Below are 21,156 nucleotides of genomic sequence, written 5' to 3'. Positions count from 1 at the left end.
GTGGATACATATTTTTATATAATTTGATTATTTGTTGATATATATATAAAATGGGTGGATATATACACATAACTTTTTTTTTTTTTTTTTGTACTGGGGGTTGAACCAGAGGTGCTTTACCACTGACCCACATCTCCAGTCCTTTTTATTTTTTATTTTGAGACTGGGTCTTGCTAAGTTGCTGAGGCTGGCCTTAAACTTGCAAACCTCCTGCCTCCGCCTTATGAGTCACTGGGATTACAGGTGTGAGTCAGGGTGGGTATATTTTGAGGCTTATTAAACAGGTAGAGTCCTGAGTTGTTGGAGATATTGTGATCATAAAAAAGTAGATGATACCTCTTGTTTTCTTGGAATCTTTCCTTATTATAGCAGAAAAACTTGGACTAGGATATATATTGAATATATAGTAGGTAGGTAGCCCTTGTGGAGTCCTTCAGGATGGTACCTAGCTCAGACACTGGATGGGGAGATTTCAAGACCATTCCTGTAGAGAGTGACCTGTAAACCAAGTCTGAAGTGGAAGGAGAGGTTGGATAATCTTCTCAGATCTAAGGATGTGGAGATTACACAACAGGAAAAGCCACTTGCCTAATCTCTGGTTAGAAATCAGCTTGACCCAAGTCAAAGTTAGAACTGGATTTGGGGTTTACCAGATTTTTTCTTTCTTCTTTTTTTTTCATCTTTATTTGTTCTTTTTAGATATGTATGGCAGTAGAGTGTATTTTGACATACATACGTGGAGGGTTTTGTCTACTGACCCTGTTATGATATACCCAGATATATCCTGTATGTAAGTTAAGAAAGCGGCACATATTGACATATTTTTTTCTTATTTGTCCTATTTTCTCTAGAAGATATGCTGTAAAAGGGCAGAGATTTTTGTCTTTTCAATGCTGTATCCTCACGTGCTACTGATTGGTAAGGTAGCAGGTACATGAATCTTTTGAATACCCTACCGAGTGGCTACCTTGAACCTGTTGTTGTCGTTTCCAGTTAGCAATATAGGAAGGCACAATTTAGGAAGTCACAACATTGATTTTTCTTTATGGGCAAAGAACTGAAATGGAAAGGAGCTTTCATGAGCTACACCATGGAAAATAAAAATAGGCTCTTTGAGTATTCTCTTGACTTCCCAGGTAAAATTTAAGTGGTCTTGTTATTTCTATAAATTCCAGGAGTGGTGATGTTATAAATATCTGAAAAATAAAGCTTGTATAAATTCTAGCATAAGTGATAGAGGTAGATAAAATTATGGAGTTGTGCCTTTGGTCCCCTACCTATACCCAAAACTTATTGATAGTGTAGGTGGTGGACTAAAAGGCACAATTCCAGAATAAGTTCTTCCATAATTTAGAGACTCAATTATTAAGAGAATTGGGGGTTAGTATTTATAAATACCCCAGAAAAGCTATTGTAGCCAAGCTATTGTAGATGATGGATAGAGACTTTTTAAAAAATGAGTTTTATGTCCCTAGTATGATTTATTCTATACTAAGCGTTGGGGACTGTTCTGATTTTTCTTTGTCTTTCATAACTCTATAAGGTGTAGATATTAGCCCCACTGTATATTTGGATTTAAATGTGGTTCAGAGTGATTCACTAACTTACCTAAAGTCTGACAGCTTGGTGTAGTGGAGTTCCAGACTGCATTGTCCACTCCAGAGCTTGTTCTCTTCACTGCTGGTAAAATATACACAACCCAGAGCTTGAATTACTGTTTTTCAAGGAAATTGGCTTAAGTTAAGCTTGGGCTTTGGAAACAGTAGGACTTGTGATGAGATATTGCCTGCATTACTTTTCAACTAGATTGGGTACTTCTCTAAATCTGTTTCCTTGCTAGTAAATCCCTCTATCTCAGGGAGTTGGGAGGATCAAATGATTACTCAGCTGTGGTAATTCTGCTGTGTGAGTATTATGTATTGAATTTGTTGCCAGACCTGTTTCAGAGGTCTGATGTTCACACTTGCAGAAGTAATGGCACGTGGTAATAAAGTGGCAGAGATCAATTTATGTATGCATCTGCCCATGCACTTTGTCTTCACCTCTTCCAAATACCTGTACGTGTTTACTTCAGAACTCTTGGTATTTCATCATTTCTTAGAATATTTAAGTAATGAGTTTCTATCTGGGTTGGCAGTGTCCAACTGTGTGCCTTGAGCAGTTTCGTCAGTATGCCTCAGTTAAGAATTTGCAAAGCTGCCTGGGACATATTAGGTTCTTTACAAAGTGTAAAAGTCTAATAATACAAAGCGAGTTGATAACCACAATCTCAGGGTCTCTGAACGACCACAATGTGTTAGGCAGCAAGGTCCCCCTGCTGGCCACTCACGTAGATTACCTCTGGTGTGTCCCAGAGGTGCCAAGTGGGGTGAGATTTCCACCTCGGGTGTCTTTACTCCTTCGGCATGAAAGGGAAAGGAGCTTGTTAAATTCCCTAGTCACAGCTAGTATCCAAGATGTGAAGGGGTGTGGGAGTGGATATAAAACCTCCAAAATATTAGGGGGAAAATGTGTACAGAGAAAATATTTCCCTCTTGCGTCCAGTGTATCTTTATGCTAATCGATGGTCCTGTGTTGGGCTCAATTCTCTCAAGGCTCACCTTCGCTATCAGCGAAGCACAATGCCGCTCTTCAGGACAAGGCCCGTGTTGCGCTGCGCTCGCTGCTCTCTTGCCAAGTCACCAGTTCGAGGAGCTGGTTCTCACAGACTGTGCAGCTAGCCGGCCTCCTCCACACCTGGGTCCTCAGTCTACCCCCCCCCCCCCCCCCCCACTTCGCATGGTGGACCTAGCCGGCCCTCGCGCTTTGATCCCTCGGAACCTAGGACCCGGTGGCGGTTGGGCACGCCCTGACCCCGCCTCCCGTGCTTCAACGCCCGTCACTGGCTCTGGGTAGCGCGGCCCCGCCCCCGCCATGGCCGCCTCCTGACGCCGGGGTTAGGAGGCTGTAGAATCCCTGGCTCGTGGCTCATGGGCCTCCTCCGAGGCTGGCCCCCGTGCGCTCGGGCCATGGCGCGCCTGGGCGCTGTCCGGTCTCACTACTGCGCGTTGCTGCTGGCTGCCGCGCTTGCGGTCTTTGCCTTCTATTACCTAGGCTCGGGCCGCGAGACCTTCTCCAGCGCCACCAAGAGGCTGAAGGAGTCCCGCGCTGGTGTCCCCTCCGCGCCCTCGTCGCCCGCGCCGGAGGTGGCGCGGGGCTCCGTGGCGCCGGGCCCGGCCCCGGGCCCGGGCCCAAAGGCCAAGAGCCTGGAGGGTGGCGGGGTCGGGCCGGTGGACTACCACCTGCTGATGATGTTCACCAAGGCGGAGCACAATGCCGCGCTTCAGGCTAAGGCCCGCGTCGCTCTGCGCTCGCTGCTGCGTCTTGCCAAGTTCGAGGCGCACGAAGTGCTTAACCTGCACTTCGTGAGCGAGGAGGCCAGCCGCGAGGTGGCCAAAGCCCTGCTGCGGGAGCTGCTGCCACCCGCCGCCGGCTTCAAGTGCAAGGTGAGCGGGATCACAGCTAGGGGTTCCTGGTGGGTAGCCCACGCCCATTTGCGGTTAGTGAGCACTCCAGGTGGCTCTCCAGGGCACCGGGCGGAGCTGGGGGCTTCCTGGCACTGCCCACTTGCGTCACCGGTAGTCTAACTTTCTCTGACACATCCTGCTGGAGGGCTTGTCTGGGGGTGTGTCCTAGAGCCCAATGAGTTCATGCAGAAGTGGAGCGGCAGCTTTAACTGATGGTCTGGCTTCCCTCTCCCTGCTTTCATTGCTATCCCCTGGAGAATCAGCAAACCCTGATTTGCACGCATTGCCAGTTCAATAGTGCTTTCAGAACCTGCACCTCTTTTATAGGTTCCATCTGAGGGTGGAACTGGTCTTTTGAAGGCAGCAGTAGTCATCTGAGCAGTCTGCTCAACAGGGTCTTGGTGAGGCCTCTGGAAGCATCCCAATTTGAACTGGCACTTCTCTGTAGTGCTTAAGGTATTTCAGTCATATCTAGTGAAAGCCAGTGTGAATCTTCTCTTGTCCTCCCTGTGCTCAAGGGTCATGAAACCCATTTAGAGAAATTGTGGGTTCCTCTTTTTGAGGAAGAGAAAGCTCCAAGAGGTACGGATATGATCTGGGAAGAGCACAGTTATCTGCCTTGCCCCAGGCTGAGCCAACCTGCTCTGTGGCAACTCCCACCTCTTCACCCACTTAATTCACCACCTGGGTCTGCCCTTCTGGGATTGTTGTTGCCTTTTGTCTCTGTTGCCTTCATCAACTTGCTTGTCTTATTTTGACCCAATAGTTGTACAGAGGGGCTCCAAAGTCTAATATTTGGATAGGAGTAGTAAGTAGGTGATCTTAGAGTGGAGACTGATGTTGGTGGGGGAAGGGCAATGAGGCAAGAGTAGTGTCCCACTACTGTTCCTGTCCAGCTTGGTGACTAAATGGGGAGCTGCTACCAGGTTCCTGTAGGGTTCAGGGGTGTGCAGTGGCCTTTTGTTGCCTAAAGTGTCAAGTCCCAGTTTCAGGTCCCAGCTGTCTTGTGAACTTGACCAGCCTCTCTGGGTTTCCTTCTACATGCACTTTATACCTTAACAGTATTGAATGTGCCTTTACACAAGCTGTGACCTTTGCTCAGAATGTCCTTTCTTTCTTGGGCTCTTGGCCACTCTTTACTCAGCCTTCACTTTCCCTAGGAATGTCTTTAGACCCTATGGACATGCCAAGCCCAAATCTCCATATCTCTTCATTCCTGCATTGAGGGTCTGTCCCCTGCACAGGACAAATTAGCCCACCATGGCCAAGGGAGGGCACCTGGGCTAGGATTTCATGCTGGAGAAGGCCAAGAACCCAGGTCCTGGAGCTTGTGACTGGAGGTATCTTTGGTTCTTATGTCTAATGCAGGGTTTTGGCTTGGAGCCTATCCCAAATTACCTAATTGTATTCTTGTGGTAGGTCAACCTGTCCCATGATGATTCTTAGGACACTAACATTTGAGAAGCCTTGTACTAGAGCGGAGGAAAATTCTGTACTAGGGCCAGAATGGGCAGATCTGGGATCTGACCAAGTCTATAAACACCATCCTGAAGGCCATCATTGTCATTTCCACCTGCTGAGTCAGTTCTTTACCTGCCTCATCCCAAGTTCAGCCATGGCTCTTGTTGCACGCACAGCACTTTTTAGCCCTTGTACCTCTGCGTGTGTCTTCCCATTTTTGGGGTGCTTTCTCCATTCCAAATCTTTTTTTTTTAGTTGTTGATGGATCTTTATTTTACTTATTTATATGTGGTGCTGAGACTCAAACCCAGTGCCTCACACATGCTAGGCAAGAGCTCTACCACTGAGCCACAACCCTAGCCCCTGCATTCAAATCTTGACCATCTTCAGATACACACCCTTCTTGGAGTTATCCAAGGTACCCCAGCTGAATTGTGTGTCTTCTTCTTTTCCTCTAATCATCTGTCTCTGTGTATGATGTCTGGCAGAAATATTGGGACTAGAAATATTGGTCCTCAGATGGGTCTATCCTGAGAGCCAGGCTCCTGCCTTGGAGCGTTTCCTGCTCTCACTCCCTGTCCTTGTGGGTCCTAGTTCTGCCAGCCACCACCCTCACTCAAGGCCTGGAGGCAGCTGCAGATGACCTGAAGGAACTGCTACCTCCCTGTTGAGGCATGAGTGGTGAGGGTGGAGGCCTTTTAGCTAGATGGCAATGGGTGGTAAGGGTTTATCAGTCCCGTGATCATGTTGTGCCCGTTATTTTTGAATTCATATTTTTGGAATCTAACATTTGTGATAAAAGGTGATCTTTTCTTTATATGTCTGGTTCTAACAAGGTTTGCTTCAACTTATCTGGGACTTTAATTCTTCATAGCTTAGGAATGCTTCTTTCTACCTCATGAATCACTCACTCCACATATGCCTTTCATTTTGCCTGGAATATTCCCCTCCCCATCATTCACTGGTATTGGGCTCTCAGATCACAACTCTAGTGTTCTTTCCTTGGTAAACATTTCCCGAGCCCCCATTACACACTCTTATAGTTCTAACACTTTTCTTTGGTATCAGGGGTCGACGGCCAGCATCTGATTGTGGGGTTATTCTTTCTGCCCAGGAGAATCCAAGCACTCTAAAACTTAAAAGTCTCAAAAATTAGTGAACCACAAAACACAAATACTCAGAAATATATTTACAAAAGGCAAAGCCCCTGATAGATCTAATCTATATGGGTTCTGGAACTAGACAAAGAAAAGATGGCTCCTGTGGTTTATTTAAGGGGGTACATCAAAGGCAGGGATAAGGTTTCAAGGGCGGGGTCTTGCTTCTTGATGTCTTGCAGTCAGCAGGTTGATTGACATCTTGGCAGGTCACATCCATCTCAGGGATCTTTGACAGAACTTCTGGGAAACTTCACCTGCATTAGATGATCAATCTCTGTGGGGGTGCCATGGGAGGTTCCCAATGCCAGACCTATCCCCTCATTAGGCTACTATGCACAGTGACCCACATGCAACCCATGGACGGCTCCTTACACTTCGCTAATGTTTATTGCAGTGATATTTGTATAATTATTAAATTAATTATCTGTGTACCTTGCTAGACTATATACCTCTTTATGGATATTGACTTTGACATCTCTTAAATGCTATGTCCCCAGCACTTAACACTATGTTTTACATATATGAGTGACTTTTATATGAAGAGAATTATTTTTTTCAGTATTGATTAGGAAGAAGGAAAGTATAAATCCTTACCAAGCTGTGTCAGAGCTGGACGGGATCTTTAAGAGCATCTAGCACAAAAGGTGAAGAAACTTGCCAAGGCCACCTGGTAAGTTACTGACCCAGATGAGGCTGGACCAGTGGCCTAAGCCAATGTTTTTCTCCTTGTGCTATACTTTAACACTTGTGTTTTGTAAAATGAGGTCCAGAGAGCAATTTACTCTGAGAATTGACTTAAAGTGTGCTGGAATACCTTGGGAAGAGGAAGGTAGCTCCTTGGCCACCCAATCATGTGGAGACACCTGGGGGCCTCCTTCTCCCTGAGGGTAGTCTCAGGGTCTCTACCATGTCTGCAAGATGCAGAGCAGGGCTGTGGTGAGCTGGCATAAGATTTGTGCCTATACCCAGAGGTCTCTTCTCAGGCCATTTTCAAATGACACAAAAACATTTTTAGCTGATATAGTTGCTGAGATAGATCAGAAAACATTATTAATGACATTATTATTAATTACATTCTGGTTAATTAAATATTAGCTAAAAATCATTCACATACCCCCCAAAACTTGTTTTGACTGTTGTTGAAAGCGTTTTCAAAATCAGTTTGTTATCCTTATAACAGGTTAGAAGTATTTGTAAGCAAACACCTGAACCTGCTATGTTCCAGGCACCAGAAAAGGATCTGCTTTACCCTATAGTCCATTTTTAATTGTATCAGAATCACATGGAGGCACCTATTAAAAGTAGAGACCTGGGCCCTGCCTTAGCCTGAAAGTCAGAATTTCCTGGTGGGATCTGAGAATCTCTCTTTGGATGGAGCTGTGCAGGCTGGCATGGGAATGCATGGTGTCTCCTGTTGACCATTCAGAGCTGGCTCAGGCCTCTGACCTCTGCAGCCTGGCCAGGGGAGCACAGATCCTGGCATATAGCAGGCATTCCGTACCATTGGACTGACTGCTTTCTTTTATCCAGGCTTTTTTTGGGGAGGGCTGTTACTTCAACTTGCTAAGATACTACTTTTATCCTGGCTCCCTTCTACTCGGATCATTCCAGCATCCTAGAACTCTTCCAGCCTTTCATCCCTGACCTGAAGGAAAGTCTGTCCCTGCTTTTGGAGTTTTGCTCACTCTGCTTCTGAGCCATCTGCTGTTTCACGCTGTCAAGTGGAATCTCACATGGTAGAGCCTTAGATCAAGACTTATTCCTTCATGAACCTTCATTTCCTTAGGTTTGACAGCATACCATGAAAACCCCACATAACGCTGGCTTATACTAGCATAAGATTTGTACCTATTTGAGCTTATTTCTCATCTAACAAAGTCTAGTGGGAGGCACACCTGACTGGCACAGGGGCTCATTCTAGCTCACTTTTCACCATCTCTAGGGAGTATCCCTTGTCTTTTTGATCCAAGATGTCTGCCAGAGCTCTAGCCATTACATCTGTTGCTGTATTTAGTCCAGTTTGGCTCAGTGCTGCTGTGGCTTTGGTTTTGGGTTCAGTCTTATGACATTGTGCTACTCTGCTGACTTGGAGAATAAGCACAGTGAGCAGGCCTCCTGTCTGGAACTGATAGGACTCTATGGTCATCTCATCCCTCTTCCCCAAGGTGGCCAATCCCTTGTAGGGCCCTGTGAGGCCCACCCAGCCATTGTTGATACCCTCCCGGGAGTATGGCAGTATTTATCTTTATGGGTAATTCTCCTGCACTGTCACTGATTTATCCTCTCAGATGTTGACTGTTCATCTTCTGAACCCCTTTTCTAAGGCAGTTCTCATGCCAGCCTCCATCTTTCCCATCACCTTGCGCATGTCTTTTGTAGCCATCATTCATCTGTTCATTCACTCAGCAGGTGTCGTTGAGTGCTTACCCTGTGCCAGGCACTCTGCTGGGTACCTACGAACAGCAGGAACAGAACAATCCCTGCTCTTATGAAGCTTATGTTCTGGGGTCCTGGGAGGGGGGTGTGGGCGATAGAGTCAAGTGGTGGTAAGTTCCATGGGATAAGGGATAGGGAGTGTGTGGGTGTTAAGGGGGGGGGAGTTGTTCAGGGAAGGCCCACTGACCAGGTGACATGCCAGCAGGGCCTAAAGGAAGGAAGGCGGAAGCTATGCGGGAGGGGGGATTTCTTCAGAGAACTGCAAGGTAGAGGCCTCAGGTGGGAGTGGTCTCCACATGTTTGAGTGCTCCACATGTCCTGTGTACTTCTGTCCAGCCTCCTCCCTACTGGAATATACTCTCCATGAAGGCAGAGAACTTCCCAACCTTCTTTATCTACCAGGTTTTAGGAAACCCATAAATGCCAACTCTATTTCTGAGTTGAAAGTGACAGACACAGTGAACAAGCAGCCCCTAACCTGGAACCAAGAAACAGACTTCTGGAGGGGCAGGTAGCTCTGGACAGCCACCAGCTTCACTGCAGGGACAGGTAGGAGAAGAGGAGAGGTAGGGGCCCGGGGCAGACATGCCACCCAAACTCACCCATCAAATGAGCATCTCCTGTGGCCTTAGGGACTAGTCTGGGTACGATGGGGAGTGGGGTGTAGGGTTGGTGCAGGAGGCCAGGGTGTTGGTCTGGTAGGGCCCTCTCCTAGTGGAAGTCTGAAACAATGGAAACAATGTCTCTCTTCCTAGCACCACTATGATCTCCACTTGGTTCTGGGCACCTTTTGGCTCCCAATAAGTATTGGTAGTGGACTAACTGATGGCCGTGTGGATGAAACCCAAGACATCCTGAAAGGGTTCTCAATGGTCTGCTCTTCTGTCAGAGCTCACCCTTTGTCAGGTCCTGAAACTGGGTAGCACATGCTTGAGGACAAGTTAGGAGAAGACAGCTGAGCTTTCCTCACTTACAAGTGTTTGCTGGATTCCAGGAGGAGGTACTTAGGAGTCACTGAGAGTGACCAGAAAAATGTTAGAGCTCTGTTGTGAGGGCACCCCAGGTCTTTTGTTGCAAGAGCAAAACTTGGGTTGGGGGTACAGCTCTGTGGCAGAGCATTTACCTAGCATGGGAGGGTCTGGGACTCCATCTCAATACCACAAAACAAACAAACCTGTGAATGGCTTGAAAAAGCTCCTAGCTGGGGCTTGAGAAAAGCCCCAAAGTGAGGATCCCCAGTGCTGGCTGTGTTGCTGAGGAAGCTGATGACAAGCAGGTGATACTGGGACTGGTGCTGATAACCCAGTAGCAGGTGTCTTACATCTTTGTGTGAAACCTTTCGCTATGTTATGACATTCTGGGAAAGAGGTGATCTTAGAAATGTGTTCTGAAGTGAGAGGCTCTTTGAGACGATGCTGGCATTTTATGCCATTTAGAGAACAGCGTGAGTTTCACCAAGTACATTTATTGGGGACACTCTTTTAAATTTTAATATACTCATGAAAGCAATTGGAGTAGTTTGTATGCCAAGGTACATTTCTCTTGAGAGATTTTGTAATCATAGGTCTGTAGGGAATAAGTATAATACATTAACTATATATTATTGTATTAAATGTAATAAACTCTAGGTATTTCCACAAGTGTATTGAAATTATAAGGCATATCTCCCAACATAGACCAGGGATGTCACAGATGAAATGATACAGGGGTGGTTTGTAAATTCTGCTGGACTTTTTTTTTTTAAAGTTGTCAGTGGACTTTTATTTTATTTCATATGTGGTACTGAAAGTCAAACCCAGTGCCTTACACATGCCAGGCAAATGCTCTACTACTGAGCTACAAACCCAGCCCAATTCTGCTGGACTCTAATGCACTGATAGAAATGTTCTCACTTTGAGCATCAGCAGTTCATCAGGACTTCCTGGCTGCTCTCTGTTCCCCCAGGCCATTTTTAAAGAGATAATTTCTTTTTTTGTAAGAAAAGATTGAAATGAAATTCACATACCCAAAATTTTTCCCTTTGAAGTATACGGTTAAGTGGTTTTCAGTATATTCACAAGGTTATAGAGCCATGATCACTCATTCCAGGACATTTCATCATCTTACAGACAAACTGTTCATTAGCAGTCACTTCCCATCCTCCTGCTCCTAGTCTCCAGAAGCCACTAATCTGCTTTGTGCCTATAAATTCATTTAATCTGAATATTTGCTATAAATGGACTTATTCAATATGAAGTTTTTTATGTCTGGCGTCCTTCATAATGTTTTTAAAGTCCACATTGTAGCATGCCATTTCTTCATTCCTTTTGATAATTGGATAGTATTTCTTTGTGTGGATATACCACATTGTCCATTCTTGAGTTGATGGAATTTTGTGTTGTTCTCACTTGTAGACTATTATGAATAGTGCTGCTGTGAACATTTTTTGGTAAAGTTTTTGAGTGGACATATGTTTTCAGATATCTTGGGTATGACCTCGGAATAGAATGGCTGGGTTGTATGTTAACTTTTTAACCTTTTATAATTGCTGAACTTTTCCAAAGTACCTGCACTAGTTAACGGTCCCACCAGCAGTGTAAAAGTATTCCAATTTCTCCACACCTTCAGCAGCACTGGTTACTATCTTTTTGATTACAGCCATCTAGTGGATGTGAAGAAGTATTTTACTTTGGGTTTGATTTGCCTTTCCTTAATGACTAATGATGAGATGATTACATGTTGATAAATACATTTGGATTAATGTATTTGGTATTTTTCATGTAAAACATATATACTTGTGTTTTACAAGAAAAAAAATACTTTCCTTGCCTACCTGAAAGACTTTTTATAATATCTCTGATATTGTACATACTCTCAAGAACACTGTTTGGAAAGATGCACAGAGTAATTTGATGCTCCAAATCAATGAGAGGGTACTGCTAATATGAAGACTAGAAGAATAATAACATTAGTTCAGCACTTTGGAGTTGGTGAAAGTGCTTTCACCTACACCTCTGGAGCCCCATCACTGTGACTGGTGATGGAGGCGTGAAAGACCTAGGCTGAGAGGTCTAGACTTACCGAGCTCAGACTAGGAGGAGCCAACAGCTCCACACAGGGACTGTGGGTGTGGGTGCTGGCCGTAACCCACCTCGCAATCTGTGTCATCCCGCTACTAAACCACCCCAGGTAAGAACATCCCTCTGTACAAAAACTGCGCTGTACTGGGAGCCCTCTTACCCGCTCCAGGGGCGCAGACCCCGTGTGGGAGCAGGAAGGGAACTCCGAAGCTCCCGGCGCAGCGTCAGGCGCTAAGCTGAAAGCCTGGGCCAGAGAGGGGCAGTGACTTACTCAGTGCCTCATAGCTGGGGTTGGAACCAGTTTGGGCCCTTCCCTCCTCTCTTTTGAGTGTTACCAGCAGCCTGGGGTCCCTTCTGGAAGGTTGGGTCCAGAGTCTGCCGCTTCTCTTCACCTGGCCCAAGCAGGTCTCCCTTGCTCCTCTGGATCAGATTCACAGGGGAGGGGAGGCGGAATCCTCCCTGGGGCTAGCTTTCTAGCTGTCCTGGGCTGGAGGATCCGGGAGCTGTGAGCTGGAAACCTCACGGGAGGACCGGGATGGCTACAATCAGTACCTGGCCTCCAGGCCTAGAGGAGGCGTTGCTATGTAGCTCATGCTAGGCTTGTCCTCCTTGGGGCCCCCGGCAGCGGTAGGGCCGGCGGCGGCCGCTGGAGGGCGCCGTGGCACCGCGTTGGCGTGCTGGGATCCCCGGGCCTGCGAGGTGTGTTGCCTCTGCCTCTGCCTCTGCTACAGTGGAGCGTGTCTGTTTTCTCCTGAGTCTGTGCCTCTTGGCTTTAGAGAGAAGGACTAAAGAGAGGGAGTCGTTGTGGCGACAGTGGGAGGTCTTTTCTTTCCTGTGCCGTTATAAACCTGCTTTGATAAGGCCCTTAGAAAAAGGTGGCTGAACAAGCAGCTGGGGTGATTGGATCTGGCCTCACCGGCAGAGGTTGGAGTGGACAGGCGGCCTCCTTGCCTTTTACGGTTCCCTTCTTGGGACCGCCCGGAGCTGCCCACCTGGCCTCACAGCTCTTTTGGGGGCCCATCACACCTTCTGACTCCGGTGTAGGAAATGCTCCTGTTAGCGCCGCCTGAAGGTGGAGTGGCCTGGGTACCCTGATACTAGTAGGGAGTTGGGTCCAGAGTCTTCAAGAGGCAGGGTGGTACTGTTTGCCTGGTTTCCCTTCAGCTCTGGCAGGTCTGATGGCTTGATAGCTGGAGCTGTGGGTTCCTAGCTGTCATTGGGTTCAGAGTCCCGCCTCACTGACTGATCTCCAGTATCCCAGTGTCTCTTTCTGGCAGAGGGAGGCCCCTGCCCTGGGAGCTTACCTGCTTGAGGGGCCCAGACCCCAGGCTTCCTGCTCCTGCCCTCGGAAGGATTCCCTGCCCTTTCTCATACCTTTCCTGTCCAGGGCTTTTGCCTTTGTTCCCCTGACCATTCCCCCTGGCCTGTGTGTTTTAGAGGATCTGTCCAGAGGACCAGTGGCAATATCACCTTCCACCCCTCTCCCTTAGCCCACAGGGGCCTTAACCTAGAGGCTCTGACCCCAAGAAACAGCTTTGTACCTGTTTTGAGCAACTAATTCAGACCTTGTCAGCTGGCAGATGCCTGCTGTTAATGTGTTCTAAATTAAAGCCTTTGTTTTATTTATTTGGGGTGATTACTGTTAAGCAGCCCTGTTAAAGCAATTAAAGCAATCCTCTGCTGTTGGGTTGAAGTGTCCCAGAGTCTGGCCTCTGTCCTCCTGCTGACCCCAAGGCCAGGCCCCAGGTTGGGACAACAGGTGTGCTCTCTCCCCTCCTTTCCTCCCCAGTCCTGTATCTGGGGGCAGAGACACTGCTCCTTACATTTGCTCACTGCCCTTTCTGCCTCTGGCAAAGTCTGTTCTTGGTTGGCAAGGGAGATGTCCAGAGTCTGGGTTCAAATCCAGCCTGAGACATTTGGAAACATTGTGGCGCTGGATGTAGGCCCTCTGAGCCTTCATCCTATCACTTGACCTTACAAGGTGGCTGTGAGATAAAGATGTGTTGGCACAGGGCCTGGCACTTGGCAGGCAGCTGGTAAGTGGTACCTGCTACTAGCAGACTCTAGTAGGTGTGCTGGGAGCTGGGAACCTTTTCTCAGCATTTTAGAAGGCACACACTTGTTAATTCAATTGGAGGGCAATGCAGCTTGCAAAACAGCCTTCGGCCCAGGTTTATTTCAGGGGGCCTCATATTTTTTTGAGTCCTCTGCAGTTCTCCAAACTACAGTTCTTTCCTCAGACCCTCCCCTGCCTTTAACAACACGTAGTTGCATCTTCCAGGCACTAACACTGTGCCTTAGTTGACTTTCAGTTTCATCCATGCCTTCTCTTTCCTGCTGGAATGAAGAGCCCCTGACAAGCACCACTCCTCCACTCAGCCCAGCGCTGGCCTGGCTCACCGTTGGCTGTTCAGAGCAGTGCAAGTTTCTTGCCAGGATGGTGAAACTGGAGTCCGTGCTTGTAGTCTTTTGTAGGCAACGTGGATAGTCTTTGAGGGTGTGTGGGGTGGGGTGGAGTTTTCTTTGTGAATGTTTTTTAGTTTCTAGGGGGTTCCAATTCAAACTTGTTTATAGTAAACTGTGTCGTGTTTGATGTTTTGTTTCTCTCTCTTGATAGTTTTTGATTGGTTTTCTTGGTCTGATTGCACACGAATGGCTCAAATCTTTTTTTGGGCATTAGTCAAGGGTAAACTACAAATGATTCGAAAGGCCAGTCCACTGGGGAGACCTCCACTCTCCACATAGACCACATATCCCAGAGCTTGTTCATGGCCCTGGCTCTTGCCTCATCCCCCTGAACAGGGTGTCAGGCCTCATATTCTGTGGCTCTTACCTCATGGATGTGATGAAGTGGCCTAGATCATTGTGGCATTCTGGGATATGAGCTCTGTGAGACCTGCCCACACTGTCAGGCTCCTTGGTTCTGGTCAGGTGGGATTCTGGAGGAGTTCTGATGGCTCTGGTAGGTAGACAGGTGGATTGGTTAGGGTTTGAGAAAACCCGTACAGGCTCAGGCACAGTGCCGGCTCGGCTTTTGAGTGCCCGCCCACCTGTGGTCTGGAGGGCAGGAAGACACAGGGCAGAGAGTTCCAGGGGTTCCTGGGGCTTTGAGCATGCATTTCTGTGGTAGATAGATAGAGCAGGGACAGCCTGGCTGAGGGATTGTACGACTCTCTGGATTGGCAGAATCATAAGGCAGGAGGACTCCAGAGCAGGGACTGCCTGCCTTTCCATCTTGGAAGTGCCTGGCTCTCCCGAGCTCCACAACTAGAGTTGCAGTGTGCCTCTTACCACTTCATACATGTGGGACTGTGCCCAGGTGCCTCCACCCCCAGAACATACATCCTCCCTCCTTTCTTTAACTCTTTCACTCTTCAAGAGGAAGCTCTGAGTGTCTTCTGTGTGACCCCCTCACCCTGGTGACTCTGTCTTTGTCTCCCACTCTGCTGATACTGGTGCCTCTGCAGGTGGCTGCAGGCCCGAGGCAGTGTCCTGCATCACTCTGTGTTTCTGGTGGGTAGTGCTGAACAGGACCTTGTGTGGCACAAGACTCAGCACAAGCTTTTTGGGCCGGAGGAGATAAATGCCAGGTAAGTGGGCAGTAAGGTGTAAATGCAAGCATGTGCCATGTCCTGTAGCTACAGGAAATACGAGGTGGGGCTGCTGGGGAGACCCCATTGGTGTTCCTCACATATTCTGAGAGCAAGATTCTCAGACTTGTAGGATTTAGAGCCCTTGGCCATACAGAAGGGCCCCATGATTGTGAAGGAAGCTCCTTTGTACCTCTTGACAAGAGTTCTCTGATAGAATGTATTCAGCCTGAGACCAGCCAGGAAGATTCTGGTGTTTTGCAGACTTCTTTCAGAACCATCCCCTTTGCTTAGCTTGAAGAAACACCGATGCTGCTGATGCTGGCCTGGGAGAGATGGGAGGGGTCCCGCTATCTCTCCCACCTTAGACAGCTGGGGAGGTTACCTGATCTGCTCAGAGTCTTCAGCTGGTAAGCAGTGTCTTAATGAGCTTTTCTGCCCCTTCCCCTGGCATATACTTTCAGTTAAATATGTGGGCAGAGCCTGCCTAGGGATTGGTGATCCTGAGTTCTAGTCTTTCTCCTGTCCTGGTTTCCATGGATAAGGACTTCTAGTGTCTCTGAGCCTCAGTTTCTCATCTGCAAGATTGTGTATTCGTCAAGCTGTCTGTTACTGTAATAAATACTTGAGATAATCATAAAGTGAAAAGGTTTATTTTGGCTCATCATTTGAGAATCCCAGTCCATGATCAGGTGTGCCCATTGTGTTTAGGCCTTTGGTGGGGGTGCTCAGATGGTAATGGTGGAGCAAACTATTTACTTTATGACTGGGAATAGAAAGAGGGAGAGGAAGGGGCTGGAATCTCAGTATTCTCTTCAAGGGCACAATGCCTGTGACCTGAAGACCTCTTAAAGATTCTACTTTCTCCCTATCATGGACTGGTGACCAAGCCTTTACCACATAGACGTTTGGGGGATACTTATTGAAACAGTAGCAGGTGGGGAGGGACATTTCAGCTCTGAGTCGTACCTGGAGCTTTCTTACTGGTGTGTGTAAAGTGGGTATTAAGCTGCAAAGCACCTGTCCTTCCAGACCTTGTCTTAACAGGAGGGTAAGGGATGAGGACCTTGAAGCCATTTTCACCTCTTTTGGGGATAGTCCCTGGGATGGCCCTGACCACGTCCTCCTGGCTGGTATCTCCAGTGAGATACTGTTTAATTTCTTGGCCTCTTCTGGAAGCCAAGGTGATCCTCAGTCCTGAGGAGGATGAGGGATGAGGAGCATAGACTCTCCCAAGCTCTCTGTCATCTTTGTCAATGATAGCAGCAATTGACACCGTTGTCTCCTGAGTGGCAGGCACCCTGCTAGATCCTACTTTTGTCCTCTTGTTTAGAGCAATCTTCCTGGGAGGAGGAAGTATTCTCCCCTGGGAAGAGGTTGCACAGGTGAGGCTCCTGGGCCAGAGCAGGCCTAGAGGCTTGCTCAGAGCTATACAACTGCAAGTGGCCAAGTGGAGGTTGAAATCCAGCCCTCTGACTCTTGAGCACGGTGCCTTAATGCTTGTAATGCCTGCTTATTTTGGTGACTTGTTCTTGTCCCTCTGCAACAGGGAATGCTGTGTGAGAGCTGGGGTGCCCTTATGCTTGCTGGGGCCTTGCACATGTGTCCATGTCCCCTTGTCAGCTGGTCGAGGGCCTCCAAGAGGATTGTGAAGAGCAGGGGTATCCCAGAGCCTGCATGGGACACTCTTCTGGTTCCCCCTCTGGGTTCTGCACTGTGGAGTCAACTGGGAGCCTCTCTTTAGTACATGTTAGAGGACTGTGATATTTGAACCCCATCCACCTCATTTGGCAGCAGGTCACAGGAGGTCACAGTTGGAGGGAGTCCAGTCCCTTTATGTTACCCTAGGGAAGTTGGAGCCCAAATAGGTCCAACAACTTGCACAGGGCTACAGCCAGACCTGGGGTTCTGGGGTTCCTGTGCCTCACTGTCTTCCTGCCTACTGTCCCTTTTGTTTGCTTCTGGGGCTAGTTCTGGGTAGTGCTTGTCTCTGTTACTCGTACTCAGTTTTTGTTCCTAGCCAGATGCTTATTTTGGATCCCATCCACCTTGGTGCCCTGCAGTTACCTGTGTTTTGTGTACATGAATGGCTATGATTTATGCCCCCTGAGTGGTGGTTCCAAAATGAAGCTGAAGGGCCACCTGAGATGCAGGCCCAGAGCCATTCTGAATGGCTCCCCTGTCCCTTGCTTTGCCCTTTCCTGCCCACTCTGAGCTTGATGCCTGTCTCCTGGTCCTAGGCTTCCCTTGCAACTGACCTTGTGTGGCAGGGAGCTGTGTGCTATAGGAAATACTTTGCTGCCTCCTTCTTGGTCCTGTACTCTGCAGTGCCAGTCCTGCTGTGTCTATTGCAAGGATTTCTGGGCCCATTATATAAGCTGGTCTTGAAGGCACATGGTAGGTGTTCTAGATGCCTTCTTTTCTGCTGGTTTACTGTCCAGCTCAAAAATCCCACTTGGAGGATCTGTCTTCTCTGAAGGCCTGCTGTTTTTCTGATGCTGCTGTTTCTTTTTGTTTGTCTGCTGTGTTGGTGAATTTGCCAGACTGGGAGCCTTAGAGGTAGAAATCAAGTCTGATTTCTTTCTGCCTCCTCGTGTGGCCTCATGACAGAGTGGTGTGTATTTCTTGAATGAGTCTATAGCTGGGCCTGGTTCAGGGTCTGGCTGTTCTTCATTCCACTGCAAGGCAATGATTGGTTATTTACCTTCTTTGAATTACTTCCTTGTCTATAGAAGGGACAGAGTAATATCACCTACCTCAAAATATTGATGCAATGATAAAAGCAAATGAGTGTGTTTAAAGAACCTGTGTGTAAAGGACCCCTAAACTTGGCTGGGTCCTGTGGCCATGCCTGTCCCTGGCACACTGTCACATGGTCCTGTTCCATGGGTCACCACCTGTTATCCTCCATTGACTTGGGTCCTGGGGCAGGTGCCCATGTCTGAACCTGGGCTGTGTGAGCTCAGGCTCATCTTTATTTGCACAGAAATCCCCCAGTCCACATCCTTTGCTGTGTTCTATGTTGTGTAAGAGTGAGATGATGCCTGAGCCCAGGGGCAACTGAGTAAGCATCATACCCTGTAGCTCCAGGTACCTCAGTAGAAGTGGAAGAAGCTCACAGTTCTGGGGAATGGCTCCTGAGAAGATGGTACTTGAGAAATACCTTAGTGAGAAGTGGGCCTGTGAGGCTGGGAAGTGAGAGATGTTTGTTATCTTGGCAGATGGCTTCCTGTTATAAGTGAGCTTCACATGTGTTCAGTGCAGACTGGGGCTCTAGTCCTAGGTCCTGGGTATGGCCAGTCACTGCTGACGTCTGCATTGTGACTAGAGTCCCAGGTCCCTGACCAGGACAGGGGTGGGTGGGTGGATGTCTTGCTGTTCAAATGGGCTTGTGCAAAGCGGGTCATAGTACAGGCCTACTCAGCCAGGAGGGGGCTAATAGACAAGGTGTATGAAAGACATGCTGTCCAGCCTCAGAGGCACCCACCACCTTGTAGAATGCTTTGGATGGTGCTTCCTGGTGTGAAGTTCCTCTTTGGCTTCCCTGGGCTGTATCTGAATACTTTGTTTCCATCTGTTAAGTCTGAAGACTCAACCTGGCCAGGGCCTGAAAAGTGAGCCGCCAAATGGTGAATTCAGTTGGGTGAGTCTTTGCAGAGCCAGGAGCTTCTGTGTATGGGTTTGTAATGTCTGCAGGCTCTGGTCCCTGCCCACCTCTCTGCCTTCCTCTCCTGGTTGCTATCGCTCCATCCACGCTAGCATCCTCTACAGCCAGGCGTGGTGCTACCTCACAGCCTTTGCTGTGACATCAGGTAGTTCGGTTTTGTTTCCTTCTCTGTTTTTTTTTTTTTTTTTAAGAGTAATATTTATTTATTTTTGATTATTTATTCTAATTTGTTATACATGATGGCAGAATGCAATTCATTTCATATTATGTATATAGAGCACAATTTCTCAAGTCACTATACACAAAGTATTTTCACACCATTTGTGTCTTCATACATGTACTTAGGGTCTAACTCATTGAGTTAGAATCAATGATGTCTAACTCCTTCCACCATCATTCCTACCCCCTTGCCACCTCCCTTTCCCTTCCTCCCCTTTGCCCTATCTAAAGTTCCTCCATTCCTCCCTTGCTTCCTTCCCCCATTGCCATTATGAGTCAGAATCATCATATCAAAGAAAACATTCGGCCTTTGGGTTTTTGGGATTGGCTTGTTTCACTTAGCATTATATTCTCCAACTTCATCCATTTACCTGCAAATACCATGATTTTATTCTCTTTTAATGCTGAGTAATGTTCCATTGTTTGTATAACAAAGTTTCCCTATCCCTTCATCTACTGAAGGGCATCTGGATTGGTTCCACAATTTAGCTATTGTGAATTGTGCTGCTGTAAACATTGTTATGTCTGTGTCCCTGTAGTATGCTGTTTTTAAGTCCTTTGGGTATAAACTGAGGAGTGGGATAGCTGGGTCAAATAGTGGTTCCATTCCAGGTTTTCCAAGGAATCTCCAAACTGCTTTCCAGATTGGCTGCACCAATTTGCAGTCTCACCAGCAGTGTATGAGTGTGCCTTTCCCCCCACATATCCTCACCAACATTTATTGTTGTTTGTATTCTTGATAACTGCCATTCTGACTAGAGTTAGATGAAATCTTAGAGTAGTTTTGATTTGCACTTCTCTAATTGCTGAAGATGTTGACCATTTTTTCATATGTTTGTTGATTGATTGTATATCCTCTTCTGAGAAGTGTCTATTCAGTTCCTTGGCCCATTTGTTGATTGGGTTATTGTTTTTTTGGTGTTAAGGTTTTTGAGTGCTTTACTTATCCTAGAGATTAGTGCTCTATCTGATGTGCTTGTGGTAAAGATTTGCTCCCATTCTGTAGGTTCTCTCTTCACCTCACTGATTATTTCTTTTGCTGAAAAGTTGGTTTTTAGTTTGAATCCATCCCATTTATTGATTCTTGGTTTTAATTCTTGCACTATTAAGAAAGTTGTGCTATTAAGGAGTTGTATTAAGAAAGTTGAGGTCTAATTCGACATGATGGAGATTTGGGCCTACTTTTTCTTCCATTAGGTGCAAGATCTCTGGTTTAATTCCTAAGTCCTTGATCCACTTTGAATTGAGTTTTATGCATGGTGAGAGATAGAGGTTTAATTTCATTTTGTTACATGTGGATTTCCAGTTTTCCCAGCACCATTTGTTGAAGAGGCTATCTTTTCTCCAATGTACGTTTCTGGTGCCTTTGTCTAATATAAGATAATTATAGTTATGTGGGTTAGACTCTGTGTCCTCTATTCTGTACCATTGTTCTACCAGTGTAAGGGTCCGGCAAACGTCAGAGGAAGAGACCACCAAGAGACCGACTCATGCAACTGCAAAAGGGGGTTTATTGAAGAATCCAGCGCGCTGGGGCTCCGTGCTCACTCAACAAGGGAGAGCGGCCCAGAGCCCCGAGCAGGGGTTGAGCAGTGCTTAAGTACACTTTTTGGGGAGGGCGGAGGCTTTGCATACCTCAGAGCAAATCATCATGAGGCGCGGGAAAATCAAACAACAATTCTTAAACATGATTAGTACATTCATTGGCGGGAACAGGTCAGGCGGGAGTGACAGGTCAATCCTAAGAAGGGGGGTACATTCAAACTGATTGGTTTGGGCCCTGAGATGCCTACGTGCCAAGCTGCACAGGGTCCTAGGTTATTAAACAACTAGATGGTCAGGGGGAATATGTACTGGGCAGTCCCGGGAATTGTCCTAACAGCTACAGGAATTTCAGGTTTTGGGTGTAGCATAGGAACTTAACAATACCTGGTCCTTTACATTTTAACTCAGGCTTTGCAGCTTAGAAACTTTACGATACCCGGTCTTTTACACTTTAACTTCAATTTCTTTTACTCTTACACCAGTATATTTTGGTGCCAATACCATGCTGTTTTT

General features: G+C 47.2%; 1 protein-coding gene across 1 annotated transcript in view; it reads left to right on the top strand.

Annotated features, from left to right (window-relative positions):
* Positions 1–2,921: 2,921 nt before the first annotated feature.
* Positions 2,922–21,156, top strand: part of Xxylt1 (xyloside xylosyltransferase 1) — a 161,235-nt gene continuing 143,000 nt past the window's right edge. The window contains exon 1 of the mRNA XM_027936154.2: positions 2,922–3,485. Within this exon, the coding sequence (XP_027791955.2) occupies positions 2,970–3,485 (516 nt within the window). The 5' untranslated portion in view covers positions 2,922–2,969. The remainder of the gene's footprint in view (positions 3,486–21,156) is intronic.

Source organism: Marmota flaviventris, chromosome 8 (genome assembly GCF_047511675.1).
Source record: "Marmota flaviventris isolate mMarFla1 chromosome 8, mMarFla1.hap1, whole genome shotgun sequence".
In the NCBI taxonomy this organism is placed as follows: Eukaryota; Metazoa; Chordata; class Mammalia; order Rodentia; family Sciuridae; genus Marmota; species Marmota flaviventris.
Note: the sequence above shows the minus strand (reverse complement) of the source record. Positions and strands in the feature narration are given on the sequence as shown.